The 14,927-nt window shown below is 37.8% G+C and overlaps 2 protein-coding genes across 2 annotated transcripts; both read right to left on the bottom strand.

The window, feature by feature from the left end:
- Positions 1–775: 775 nt before the first annotated feature.
- On the bottom strand, positions 776–8,221 carry LOC147507329 (nuclear pore complex protein NUP85-like). The gene is given in 19 exon segments (XM_086600050.1): positions 776–1,138; positions 1,865–1,921; positions 2,558–2,645; positions 2,758–2,828; positions 3,749–3,895; positions 4,101–4,157; positions 4,245–4,346; positions 4,832–4,988; positions 5,150–5,187; positions 5,271–5,381; positions 5,480–5,680; positions 5,762–5,881; positions 6,462–6,518; positions 6,626–6,697; positions 7,197–7,280; positions 7,410–7,520; positions 7,588–7,690; positions 7,764–7,953; positions 7,956–8,221. Coding segments are annotated over 19 exon segments (2,145 nt in total). The 5' UTR covers positions 8,137–8,221; the 3' UTR covers positions 776–940.
- Positions 8,222–9,397: 1,176 nt separating this feature from the next.
- Positions 9,398–14,298, bottom strand: LOC147507328 (protein unc-13 homolog). Its single transcript, XM_086600049.1, is given in 7 exon segments — positions 9,398–9,744; positions 9,747–10,430; positions 10,525–10,714; positions 10,861–11,316; positions 11,804–11,994; positions 11,997–12,687; positions 13,652–14,298. Coding segments are annotated over 7 exon segments (2,967 nt in total). The 5' UTR covers positions 14,165–14,298; the 3' UTR covers positions 9,398–9,502.
- Between the last annotated feature and the right edge of the window lie 629 nt (positions 14,299–14,927).

Here is a 14,927-nt window from a genome sequence, read left to right as displayed (position 1 = left end):
ATTTGATCCAGCATGTGATGTATACTGCATTTAGCGAAATTTTATTGTTCATTCAACCAACAATCATCTTTTTATCCTAATCCTCCAGCTAAGAAATGAAAGGAAAATGATATGTTCAGAACTACTTCGGCACATGTTATTGATGATTCACGTACACATTGGTTTCTAACTGAAATTCAAAGTTGCCTTGTATCGTTGTATGTACATCCTCTTGGCAAATTTACATAGATGTACAAGGTGAAAAATCCCATAAAGCCCCACGAGGCCACAAGCGTACATTAGTTTTTTTTTTTTTTTTTTTTTTTTTGGTAAAGTACATTTAAGTCTTAAACGTTAGCTTGGTTCGCCAAATTTCCAGTTGACGCAATATGCGTTCCGAACATTTTTCCAAGAGAGAAATCCCACGCAATATGCGTTCCAAACAGAAAATCCTAAATTGCTAGTGAATATTCTCAGGTAGATCGAAAATGCCATTCGCCCTAATGTGTCATCTAATAGGAGAAGTTCCAAGTCTTCCAACTAAAGTAATGGATCTTCAAAATTGTTCGTATGCGCCCTACGCCCCTACATGAATGTGACTACCAATGTCAAAATGGTAGCTCCAAATAAGCCGGGTAACATTAATCAGGAGGTCTAGTTCATTTCTAGTTTTTTATGGTTTCAGATCCAATGGGTGCAAGGTAGATGCACAATTTAGTAAAGTTAAATACGTCCAAACATAATTATGTTAACTCAATAGAAGGACATCATTTTAAGCAATCGCTAAAAATATAAATAGACAATAGTCGGAACATATTTTTAGCCATGGGAAAAATCATATACACTAAAAGAAGCACTAAACCCATCATATTAGTTTTACAAATGATAGTGAACACTGAACAACAACCAAAAATAATACACGCACACACGAGTACACGACTGTAAGTTAGAAGCAACAAAATCATCGTTCCTCAAGGATAGCTCGGCCAAGATTCGTGGCCAGGGCAAGTCTGACAGAGTTAAGGGCCTGAGCTGGCAAGTCAGGTTCATGGTAGTCAGGACGCAGCCTTCCAATAGACAATTCTTGCAATTTGTTCAGCAACAAGTTGGTTTGGGAGACGTTAAGCAGAGGTCGTTCTCGCCAATTAAACAATATCAACTGCATTATATACCAAGCCCATACATTAAGCAAACAAGTAACTACATCCAGACCAGCAATGTTGCTATTCTTTTTCTTCCTCAATGTATTAGATTTAATTTAAAACTGAATTTTCTCATTGAATCATAGTTACAGTAAAAAAGTGGAGAATGGAAAATGCAGACAAAAAAGGACGAGACTGGAGATAGAAGATGAAAAAGAGGTGGCTTCATTTATGAGTCGCGACTTTTTCAGCAAGGTTTTTTTGGTCTTTAAGCAACTAAATACACTTCACATCAGCGATGTTGTGAACAAGTTCAAGTGGGTTAGCCGGACTCTTCTTTTGAATTGTCGGTTCAAACTTCAAAGATCACATCAGACTATTTTCTCAAAAAAATAGATACAATTATGATTGAGTTTACTCATTAGAATTTGTCATCACTTCTAGGTTGGACTAAATTATGTCACGCATCAATAGGGAACTTTGGAAGTTGACTCTGTTGGCCAAAAGCTACGCACAAATGCACAATGCAGAAAAACTTGTGAAATTTTCTAAATAACTCTTTTCCTTTTTTACCCCTGTGCATCAGACACCATACATCCAAGTTCTATGTATATTAGTATATATATACTTATTTTGTACACTGGGTAAAGGGGTAAATCGGGATCTATACAGGGGTCTCTGAGCATTATAACAGTATCATATTTTATTAACAGTCATGCAACAAAGCATACACTTAAACTCACCGAGTCGTGCAGAAGAGGGAGCCAGAACCGTTGGGGTGTGGAAGGATTTTTCATGAGCTGCAGAACAATAATTAAAGAATTTTATCATTACCAAAAATTTGTATAGCAATTACAAATGTCAAATCATGGAGTCAAGGACCAAGGCCTATTATATCTAATCAATCTCAATAAATGGGTACGTCTACATTTTTCTTTCATATATAGAGGCATTAACTATCGAACATTCAGAGTCAATTTCACATTCTCAAATCATGTCCTCAAATATAAAAATACTTTGTATACATATAAATCAAATAAAAAAATATATAAATACTATGGGTTTGAAGGGGCAAAACAAAATGAGAACAAAGCTAGATGACATGCGAGGAAGAATCGCACCGCGTAAGGGAGAGAGGGAAACTATTGTACTTTTTCGTTTCTAAAATTGAAATTACCATATCTTTTGATCCCAGAGTTAGTTTACAGCAAAACTTATATTTGTAGGATGCTAAGGTACTAAGAAAATCCTTGAAAGTTGATCTAGTATCGGGGGTTGACAATGGTAAACAAGAGACGCAAGCAAGAATAACTGATAGTCGTAAGAATAAAGCTAATAAAATATGTAACTTTTACGCCAAACCAAGTTTGCACATAATTGTTCCATCCTAGCAGTTAATTTAAACGGGCACTTTCTTTAGAAAATCTCCATTTTACCTGTATAAGCGATTCTATAGCTTGCTGAGCAGCCTCTCTAGCCTTACCAGCTTGCACCTGCTGAAGGGATTTCTTGAAATCCCTATACCTGTGTCACATTTAAGGACCAAAAGTCCCAAGGAGACGTTAGTATGGACTTCATGTTTTAGTAATACTGTACAATTAAACATGAAGGTAAAGTAACAGAGCTAAGTATTTACTTGTGAAGAAACTCAAGGCCACCTACGGTCCTGGCTTCAGAACCAAGCAATTCAATCAAGCCTTCCCATTGCTGCTCATACAAGGAAAATGTAAATTAATATATAAATGTCACAGTTAGTCTTAGGGAACCCCACCCGACGGACTCACTCGCCGTCTTAGTCAACTCATTTTGACCATTATCTCATGGTCAAGGCAGTTGAAATGTCTTGAATACCCTTTTCGTTGAAAAATGACCAAAATGACATATTGGTTTTGCAATACCCAATTTAAACTAGAGAATGTACATGACATGTGTCAATATCTAATTACTCACATCCAACGGCCCACATCACTCTAGCTCATTGATAATTAAGCCCTAAACCTTGAGTTCATCTTCCCCAACTAATTAAGCAACAATTTTATTTGAAATCATTAAAAATAACACTTTAATATGGGTAAAATGATGGTGGGTGTTCAAGAATTTGAAAGGTTACAAGTAATAAACATGCATAATGACTAATAAGAATGTGAATTAGTGTTTCTTAAGCTTGGGAGACATTAATGAAGATTATTCAATTGTAATGGCGATTTGGGGGTGCATGTCTAATAACACATGTTTCTAAATTTAATTTAAGATTTATTTTCTAATTGTCTTTTCTTGCTACCAATACCCCTCTTGATGACACATTTCCAATGTATTAAGTGTTTGTGACCATTAGATTAGATAGGACGAGATGTCAACACGTGTCTCTTTCTTTCTCAAACATGAAAATGGGTCTTGAATTGGGAAGTCCCGGGTTATTTTGGTAGTTTACAACGACAAGGGTATTCAAAACATTTCACTTCCTTGACCACAGAGATAACAGTCAAGATGCGTTGACTGACATGGCTAGTTAGTCTAGGGGGGCAAGTCTAATTCTTTTTTCAAATGGGGGTGCAGGTAAAAATAACCTAACAATTTAGCACCAGGTCAACAAAAAATGATAAAAACGCGGTCATGTTCTAAATTACCTTGAAACTATTATCCGAGATTCGCTTGCCAACAAAATCAAACAGCTGTTGAGCGATTTTATTGAGGCGAATTTCGTCTTGAGCTTGCTGAAGCCAGAAAATTGCAGACCCTTTCCTTCCATGTTTCCAGTGGTGCACTCCAGCAATCTGTCCAACAATATAGGGAAGTTTAAAGCAACTCTGCAGCGTTAAAAAACATAGAGAACAGAGAGGGAAGCTCTTTCTTGTACAAGTATTCAGCGTATCCTCTTGGGATGTCAGTGTTTAAGGAAAGATGTTCTAGAACCCACAGTACATATTGAATAGACAATGAAGAAGAAAGACAAATAAACATGTAAAGTACAAAAAATACCTTCATGATGTTTGCACTGATGCTGGAAAGCTCATATAGACGGCAAATCTCTAATACCTGTTTGATATAGACATCATTTTTGCTATAAACTGAAAATAGCTACCGAGAGAGAGAGACTGTGATTTTAGCGATGAAATGACTTACTTTGAGCAGTAAATGAGTATGTTGTACAGGTTGTTTGTACAATAGAATCTCCAACAAACCCATTCCTTGCTTTGTGCATGATGCCAGATAAACTGGAGCAATCTGACCAACGCGGACATTAGATCAGATAGAAAATGATATGCACACATAAGAACCTAGTGGTTGGTGTGTCTAAGAAGCACCCTATTATGTGTAAAATCTTAGAAATAAAAATATGTTTAACATATAGAATATAAAGTTGGAATGATAAGTATGAGACTGTCGGTTGAATGTTCATATGAACTTATATATATAACTAGTAACCAGTATGTTAACTTTAATATAAATAAACTACAGAAGGAAAATCATGTCATGCTCTTATTTGTTGTCTTCTTCCCACCGTATCATTTTCGTCATCTGCTGCTTTTCTAATTTTGACCGAGTAGTAAACCACCTTATTATTCACCCTAGTATCCCAGTCAAAGCTAAGTGTCCAACAAAAACTTAATATATTCTTGTGGTACTATTTCCTTCAAAATATATTTCTTGTGCCCATCAAAGAAACGTAAGTACTGAATTAGATTCTTCCCCCAGTGATCAGAACACACCTGCCAAGTTAATGCATGTGAACAAAGAATTTGAGCATATACAAGACGATGGAGCTCCTCCATGCTGATTCCTCCCAGGTTATAACGCTCTTCATGTAGGAGAGTTTCAGCTTGAGTGCTCCCTGCTGTAAACAACTCAATGGCATGAGCAACCATCCTGCAAAAAAAAGTACAACATCTGGTTACCCTTAAGGCATCATAGACGGGGAAAAAACAGCAACCACATAATAACTTAATAATCAGCATCAAGAATGTAGCTTTTCCACGATTTACAAATCAAGTAAAATAATTGCATGCATGAGAAGTAGAGCAGCTCACCAGGGGCCAAAAGCTCTTGAACATTCAGCTAAAACGACCTGAATCATACAGGTAAAATAAGCAATTTCAGAAGCAAAAGAGAAAATTAAGTACATGCAGAAACAAAATAATTCATCATTACCTCAATGTTTTCTCCTAGAATTCCAAGGATAAGCCCCATCAAACTATGCGGGTTGGATAGTGGTTTTAATTGCATGCATTTCTGAGCTAAGCTGTACATTCCTTCTAAGCCCTGATCCAGGATTAAAGCTTATAAGCCAGTGATAAAGACACAAAACACCAAAAAGAATAAATTCATACCAGAAGTAATATAAACACGACAACACTCACCATTGTAAATGGTCTGACATAAAGAAAGTTTGATATATACAGCTCCATCCAGTGACATGTCACACTACTAAGAATGTTAGTGTTTCCCAGCATGACCTGTAACAAGTTCTTCAAGCCCTCCCTGGTCTGGCGATGATCGCACTGAACCCAGAAAGCACTGCAGTCTAGCTTAGCTATCTGTCCTCGCCATCTTTCCCATGCCTGGGCATAAACTCAAAATGGTAAGGCAGTGCAGACGTAACTAATAAGAAAGACTTTTATCATGGAAAATCCAATTAGTACCTTCATAAACTCAGACTTGGTTTTGAAGCATTCACCTAATTTTGTGTCATCTAACTCAGAACGCATACGTGGCATTTTCGACACAAGAACAGCTACTGCTTCCACGAGTCCATTCTCAGTCTGCTCAATCAAATGCACAACCAAAATTTGCATAAAAAGACCATATCAATTACATGGACATCCAGATCGAAAGGTACCTGACAGCTCGGATTTTAGTTTGCCAAATGGATTTATTCAATCATTAGTTTCATATAATAAGTAACGATACAAAAAAGTGATAGAGCCAGGTTAAATGCGGTCTTTGCTTATTTTAAAAGCAAAGGTTGGTTTAGAGTATCATGAGTTTATTTATTATTTTGAAATGACTTAATCTGATCAAGTGCTTTTCAAGTTGCTGCAAACTATATGTATAAAATATCTTCAGTATTTCACTTCATTATATGAAGTCTTATTGGATTCTGAACTACTTACTGACCCAAATATACATCAGATCGAAATTTAAAACCTCAGAAAGAATTTTGAAAAACTTTCATGCAATTGATAATCAAGAAAGCTAAAATTTCAACAAACAAATACCTAACCTAACATGTAATATATTTGCTACATTGTAGTCCTGTTTTCAGTCATTGATCATAAAGCGAGACCATACAGAGTTAGCAATTAAAAAATCCAAACAAACTTTGACTAAAGACATGCAAACCTCACGGTTTCCAAGCTGATCCAGTTGATAAGATCCATGCATTCTTAACAACTTCACCTGCAAAACAGTGTAGTTTGTTAAAATAGTCCCTGGAAACAATTTTCTTTCTGGTTTAACCATAGAAACGTACAACAAGTATGAAAATATATCCCAAAACACCATACCACAATCTCAAGCCAGCCAATTGCAAGTGCTGATGCTAACCCATCCCAATATTTAGGATTATATTCAATGGCCTGCATGGAACAAGCTATGTTAGAACTTCCTCATTGCACTTTAAGCGAACATGGAATTAACGAATTACACGTCGTGAAAGAAGTTTTGTAAAACCAAACTGAATGTGCCAAAAAGCAAATCAAGCTATAAATAGTTGAAAACCAAACTAAAGGTACAGACGAAACATCCTAAAAGTTTTGATAATCACATTTTACAGAGGCTACATTTGGGACCAGAAGTTGTAGTATATCCACAATTTATTCCTTTAGTTATAGTGTAATGACAAAGAAAAATCTGAACCTAAAATATTGAATTGAGAGTCATATTCCATAATGAATATTAAAAGCGAACTAAAAGTCGCCAAAAAGTTCTGGCATATGTTATGACGAGGCATATGAAGAAATGAAGCTATGCTCACTTCCAGAGGTTTTGCAGGCAATTAGATTCGGATTGCCGACATAAATAGGAAATTAAAAAATCCTCAATGTTGAGATGAACTAAAAGAAGTGGCACAAGAACCTGATAATTGACAAGTTCATTTTGTAGGTCCACGAGCTTTGAATGCACTGTTGGTAACGAGGATGATAGGAGGCTATTATAATCCTGCAGCAAAAACATTGTTAGCAATTTAATGAAAGGTTTACCAGCACTACACTAGAGTACTGTATATTGTAATAGATTTCAAGAAAGTCACATATCAAATAAAAAAAGTACAATAAGAAAGATCATTACTCCTAACCAATCAACGAGACGCTCCGGTAGCCAAGCTTGTGCTTGCTTATCCGCATAAAAAGTTTCCATCAGCTCCCACGCAGCCTTCAAAGAGGATGGCGCCTCGACAGTCTGCATAATGTTTTCGTACCAATGAGTAAAATTCGTCTCTGTGAGCAATATAAATAAGTAGATATACCTCTAGAACTGCTTTAGGGTCTTCGATAATCGAACTCGAGGGTGGCTTAGGATTACCAAGAAGTGATTTTATCTCCTTGCTATACTCCATCACATGCTGCCACCTGTTGGTTCCAAAAAATGAGTAAACAGTGGCCATTGTAAATAGGCTTTATTACTTAGTACAAACTAACTCACCAATCAAACTGATTTGAAGAACCCATCATGGACAATGCAGCAACGGAGTTTTTCCTACTTTGAAGTAAAGCAAAAGGAGAAACAGACCCATAAGCAATCTTCCTCCTTTCCAAATCATCAACTCCACTATCTTCTGAACTCAACTTAACTTCAATAACTTTCCCACCACTACTAATATCTTCATCATCGGTTTGAAAAAAGATAAACGAAGTGAGTTACCACGACACCATGAGATTGAAATACGAGAAATGGGTGGTTGTTTGGGTGTTTGTTCAAGTGTGTAAATTGTTGGGTCTCGAATTACTTGTGGTGGTACAAATGGGATTATTAGACTAGTACTAGTATTGTCTTGTGTCATTATTATGCCTGGCATTTTTTCTTGGGTTTTTCAGAGGGTTTAAGAGGATCAGATTTTAGGTCCTTGCTAGAAGAAGACTACTTTTGTCTCGATATTTCGCCGATACCCATTCGAAATTTTGATCCACAGAACATTACCCAGTTACCCACACGGCCACACGTGATTATTATTACTAGAAATTATTCACGTTACATTAGCCTGACTTTTTCTAATGTAATATAACCTGTCAAAATCTTCAAATTTGAATAAATACTTAGTAATTTCCCGGAATTCCAAGTCTAGGTGGCCTCAAATTCGATAGCATCACCTATTTGTTTGCATTCTTGTTCGAATATTTGGCAATTTGGATGCGGATGCGGAACAACATTGCAAATGTTGCCCCAAAATATTTTTGATGCTTTGAGCGACATTGCAATGTTGCCCCAAATGTTTTGACTTTATCTAGCACGTCACTCAATGGTAATGTCGTGGTTTTTTTTTTTTTGTTCACTTTTGGAATGGTTGCGCACCACTCCTAACGTCGCATTTTTTTTTTTTTTTTTTTTTTCTTTTGGAATGATTGCGCACCACTCCTAATGTCGCATAGGTTGTTTTGAAATTGTACATGCGACACTCCAACTATCGTGTGATAGTGGTAATGTCGCGTGAGTTGTTTTTTGTTAATGGAATTTGCCACCACCTAGAATTAGAAATTTTACCAAATTCTTTAAATTTGAAGAGTATATTACCACCACTTAAAAGATATTTCTTACCCAAACAAAAATTTGAAGAGTATATTACCACCACTTAAAGATGATCTAATGTTGCCCAAACAAAAAGTTATGTTAGAAAGTCAGACACTGTCACACTAAAAACAGAATTGAACAAATTTTTGTCCCACAAAAACATCAAATTTTTGTCCCACACGTGTCCATAAAGCAGCATTGGTTAGAACCGAGTTACAGCTTAAATGGCTCACTCTCGTAGGCCACTTATAAGTAGTAGAGATTACAAGAAAGATATAGATACAAACATTATACCGTACGTAGCGTCTCTCTACATTATTGTTTTTCCCGTCAGATAAATAGGCCGGCTTCTATCCAATGCTGAGAAACTCACAAATTGAAAAAAACGAAATCTGTCTCAATATATAGTACATGTGACGAATGGTCCTAGGATATCTAAAGTATGTTAACAAAAGTTAGAATGAATGTGGATCCTTTGTAGACTCGGCCTCAAAGCTTCTTGTTCTTCATATTCTGTCCTGATTCAAAATGCAATACCAAGGAGGCCAATCAATGAAACTGTATTCTGCGTTCATGAAACTGAATTCACTGCCATAATCAGATTCTGAAACTAGAATCAGTAGGCGCAGGTATAGCTGGGTTTCGCCTCAAATGTATTACAGTTTCTTTGGCAAGTTGTAAGCTTTTTTAAGGAACTTTGTAGCTGCTTCATCATTGCGATAACAAAGAACGCGTAAGAGTGTGTTCGGCTCAGTTGGACCCCATTGTCCTGATGTTGGAGGTAACGGAAGCCTGGACTTCGCAGAAGGGCCATATGTCTCCAATGTCACACGTCTAAATCGTTCAATAAGGCTCTCAGTATCAGTACGGAGAAGGGCGAAAACTTCTCTCAGTGTTTTGAAAACCTATCTATTAAGTCATCTGGTAACCCGTCTCCATTAGACCAATACAGATCTTTCAGAGATCTAAAATCTTCCTCTACTATTTGAGAATCTTCCTTGGTGAAAGAACGAGAAGGGCCTCCAGCAAGAAGCACCAACAGCAAACCATCAAAGGAAGCTTTCATAATGTCAGTAATCACACGTGTACGTACTCTACTGTGCACAGTTTCGGCTATCATCTCCAAGCTCTGCTCTAGTTCTCTCAGCAACGGTTCAATCCTTGTAGATGCTGGATCCCCAATATATAAACCCTCCCATAGAACATGGCTCAGATCATGGAAGATGACCCTGTAAGCCGTTGCCTCACTGAGTTGCTGGATACCTTCTATACAAGCAGCAGGAGAGAGCTCAAACTTTTTTCCCGAACCATTAGCAATATCGTGTGCAGAAGCTGATTCGGCATTCCTCAGATATGTGACTAGCCTTCTTTCCAGAACCTCCAACTCTGTCCGAATGTGCTGCAGAGTATTTATACGAACACACAGCTGCGGTATCCCAAGGGTGCTGTCTCCGTTCATTGTCCCCACCTGAGATTTCTTCTTAGAGACTTGCAGCTTCTCTTTCTTCTTCCACACACCAAATTTTGATCCCATTGTACATCTGGTTAATGCCGGCATAGTAGGTAAGAACGCATTTCGTGATCCTGTACAACACAAGCAGGAGAAGAACAATTTGATTATAAATACCGAAGGCATGGCCCCATGTACAGATGCTTCTAAAACAGACAAGCATCGTACCGCATCCTGATTTTGTCTTGGATATGTAATGGAGAAGGCATCTGTCAAGACCAGACATCAAGTCCGGTAGCAAGGCTGGATGCATCATTATTGGCAATTGGAAGAATGCATCTAATGTCTCATCCATAGTTCGCAAGACTTCAACAACAGAGGGCGCAAATCTTTCTTTGTTTGCTCGTGAATCCCATACCTGAAAGGATTGGCACAAAGATAAGCTCAGCAGTCCTCAGCAAGAAAATTAAAAGATTAGAACGGGTAAAAATATGAGGAACAATAACATCTGGGTGGTTTCTACTAGCAGAGGCAAACCTAATAAAAGAACCAGCAACAACATACCTCTTGTTGAAGGTTCCGGTCAACCCATTCCTTTAATACATCCAACCTTGTTTTTATCCAAACTTTCACCAAATTGGAAACTGCAGCTTCAGCCTCGTACGGAGACATCTCACGTATAATCGCCTTCCCACCATCTTCACTATCCACTGAATCTTCAACTGCTATCTGTACAAGATCTTTCTCTAACTTATCCGCAGCTCTCAGGACTTGTATAGCATCAGGTGTCAACTCGGTGATTCCTGAAATAAATTGTTTCAGCTCATTCCCATAGCATGCATGAAGTGTGGCAACAGCCACACCTGCTGCAAGAGGATGCCACCTCTTCAGTATAGGACTGAAAATTTCCTTTTCGTTAGTTGCCAGTTCACTGATGTCCTTTGCAAGTATGGCGAGAACAGGAAGAGGATTCACCAGGTTTCTCACTCCTCGTCTACTTGAGTCTGCCTTCTCCATTCTCTGTCTTAAAATAGTAACGAAATACTAAGTCATGATATAGATATAGTTGACCGTTAAGCTTTAACCGGTTTTACAAAACCTTATCAGGAGATAACAGCGAAAAGAAAACACAACCTAAAGATAGTTAAGAACTGTAATCATTATTGAAGTCTACAACCCCGCCAAAGTCACCATACAACCAGCAAGTTATAAAATGGTGTAATAGCAACTGGCTGGACCACACCAACAAAAAGACAAAGAAAGAAGCCAAAAAAAAAAAAACGGTTTGTAAAGGGCATCTCCAATCTAAAACATAAAGTTTGACCGGAAAAATTATCTAAACTCAATACCAATTTGGATTTCAGCTCAAGATTCAAAATGCATATGATTCTCCAATTAAAGTGATTTGAATGTCATATGGAAGAAGTGAACAACTACAGCAGTGATTTAGATTAATATAATAGTCTTTTGGGTAGATCATGAGGGAAGGGAAGGTCACAGTGACAACAGTTGCAAGGACTTGCCTGAGCAAAAGCAGTTCAAGTGATGACCTGATGTAAGTGTCAATCCTATTCGAGCCACGTCTACTTCTTCTTTCCTTTTCCTCGCGGTACTCATGAGAGATGTCTTCCACTAATATTTTAGCTGCTGATACACCAAGAGAGACAATACTCTGCATCGACTCAATATTGTCATAACGAAGGTGTCATGGTAAGCAAGAAGTCTCTTTTCCGCCCAGCTCAGTATTGAACTCAGTGTTGAACTCAATATCTTGGAGTACACAGGATCCTTTGTTGTCTTTGAATCTTTAGCAACTTCTGCCAGCTGATTATCAGCGGCAAATAGCAGGTCATTGTCCACTTGTCCAGTTGAAACAAAACGGAGAAACAGAACCCATGAAAAGCAAAGATTGTGAACCATCTGGTTTATTCCAAGGATCACCCAAGTCTTCTTAATGAGTTCTAAAACCTCATCAACCTCTTCAATCACTGACGTTTCTTCATTAGCATCAAAACAAGCTTCTAAAAGCATCTGATAGAGTCGCAGATTTAGTGGAAACCCATCTGCCCAGTGACACATGTCAGATTCTGAACCACTGAATGATCTGCAAGCAAGAGGCATTACAGCACTGCGCAGGACTTGCAGGGACTCACTGTTCTTTCCCGTTTCTATAGGTCTCTCCAGAGCTCCTCGTATAATCTGACGGAGGCGTTGTGGAGCAGTATCTGATTTTTCTAGTGGGAGATGAGGATGCAGAAGTAGCCCAGCTTCTAGAATCTTCAAATTTCTCTTCTGCCAGGCTTCATACTCTTGGTTGTCAAGAAACTCTGAAGATTTGAACTGTTGCAACAACTCCAGTGGCAGAACCATAGACTCAATGCGCTTTCCAAGCTGCCAAATCACATAAAAGGATAAATCAACAATCTACACCCCATATTGTCAACCTGCTACTGCAGTAAATAAATGACACCATCAACAGAGCAAAGCAAATTCTCATTAACTAAAACATGGCCTCTCTCAACTATGAGCGTATGCTGTATGCTTCTATTTTCCTTTATGCCCATTCAAACTACCAACACTTTTGGAATCATCTTCACAAGAAAATACAATTACAAACTGCAGTGTAACATAGGAGGTTCAGATCAAATAAGATTTACACTTGACTGTACAAGTCAAACCAACATGAAAAAATTAATGCTAATGTGAAAGACATTTGGGTTCTTACGGAGGTCTTGAGTGAGAGGAACTTGGGAGAAGGGGTAAACTTATAGTTTTCCTACCTGTCTCCTTCCTACCCTCATTCCATGCCCCTCTTCTTCTCCAACAAAGTCGGATCATCTCCTACACTCTGGCACTCAACCACCCCTGATCACCAGAGCATTACAGTGCAAACCTAAATACCAAACCTGGCAATCAAAACAGCACTCTCTCCCTCCTACTTCAACTACCATTAAGGTTTCCAAGCCACCATCAGTGGTCGCCACATTGTGGTATACAAAACAGTCTAGAATAAGAACCAACGCATAAAACCCACAAAATAACAGCTCTACAAAGACCTTAATGGCCTATTGGCCTCATACAAAATGAATAAAACAACCCACAAAAGAACAGAACAGAACAGAACAAAGAGTTTCTTAATAGAATTCGCACAATTACAAGTCTTACTTAAATATCAGGGTGATGATACTAAAAACATATGCATTCAAAATACCCTAATATGATCACTGTAGTATTAACATGATAAACAGCATGTCCATCATCATAAAACAAAAAGTTATCATCTTTTCTCCCTATATCAGAATTCAACTTTCATCACAAATAAATTACAACAAATCCCAACTTATAATAAGCTCACCTGCCCAGCAGCAATCCTCAACAACCCGCGTCGAATCCTCGAATCAGTAGACTCAGAAATCTTCATTTGAACCCTCATAAGCTCACCAATAGTAACAGGCTTCTTATATCTAGAAGAAGGACTATTACTACTACTACTAACACTAGTGTCCTTCAATGGACTATTCTTTGATGATCTCATACCCAGAGCCTTTTTCACTTTACTAGCAGCAGTAGAAGTTAATGATCTTTGTAAAGAAGGTGAAATTGAAGATGGGGAATTCGAATTGGATGAAAAAGAAGGAGACCTTTCAGATTGTGGTATATAAGTTAATGGTCTACCAGTAGCAGAAGATCTACAAGCAGCAACAAAGATCTCATAGCTAGTTTCTCTAAGTTCTGAGTCTGAAACATTGTTACCCAATTCACCAAATGGTGTTTCAAGATTACTACTTGATGGTGTTATGTTAATATTATTCATTCTTCTCTTTGATTCACTGCCTATAGTTCTCTCTCTACTAAATAAATAAGCCATATTTTTATTTTTGTAAGTAGTCGAAACTTTTTCAGTTTTTTTGGGGTTGCTTGGAATGGAAGTAAGAATGAATCATGATGTCGGGTTTGATAGAGAGAAAATAAAGGGTGTGAAAGAGAAGAATGTTGAGGGAGAAGGAAGAAGGTTGGTGTGACTGAGTCGAGGAAGTGAAAAAAGTGTTTTTTGAGGAGAGAGAGAAAAAAAAAATGTATTAAAAACGTTGACTGGGTAAAGTGACAACGGCAGAAATTCTTTGTGTTAGTTTTGTTTTTATGTGGGATTTTTTGGGAGCAACTCTTTAAAGAGAGTTGCATTGCTTAAGTTAGCATTACGACGTGTTGATTACCAGGTGGAAAGTTAAATTCAAGTTACTGAAAAACTTGTTAGAACATCCGCAATGCAAGCCACTATTATTCACCTCCAATTAGGCAGTATTTTCCATCTTTTCCACCGTTTTTGTGAAAAGCAAGATGAGGCTGCCCAATACAAAGGTGAAAAATAATCTCAAACGAGATGTTGGATTCCGCCTGGAGGCTTTTTGATCGAGACGGAATGTAACATCCCGTCTGGTATTTTATAACGAGATAGAATGAAACATCCCATCTGGTGAGTCTAATATCAACAGATGCAAAACAGCCCACTTTCAACAGACGGGATGTTTGATTCCGTCTGGAAAAAAATAAATATAGTGAGACGGGATGTTGGATTTCGTCTGATGAGTTTTGTAATCTAGACGAAATCCAACATCCCGTCCGAAGTTCAC

This window comes from Coptis chinensis, chromosome 3 (assembly GCF_015680905.1).
Source record: "Coptis chinensis isolate HL-2020 chromosome 3, ASM1568090v1, whole genome shotgun sequence".
NCBI classification, from domain to species: domain Eukaryota; kingdom Viridiplantae; phylum Streptophyta; class Magnoliopsida; order Ranunculales; family Ranunculaceae; genus Coptis; species Coptis chinensis.
This window is presented reverse-complemented; position numbering and strand designations above follow the sequence as displayed.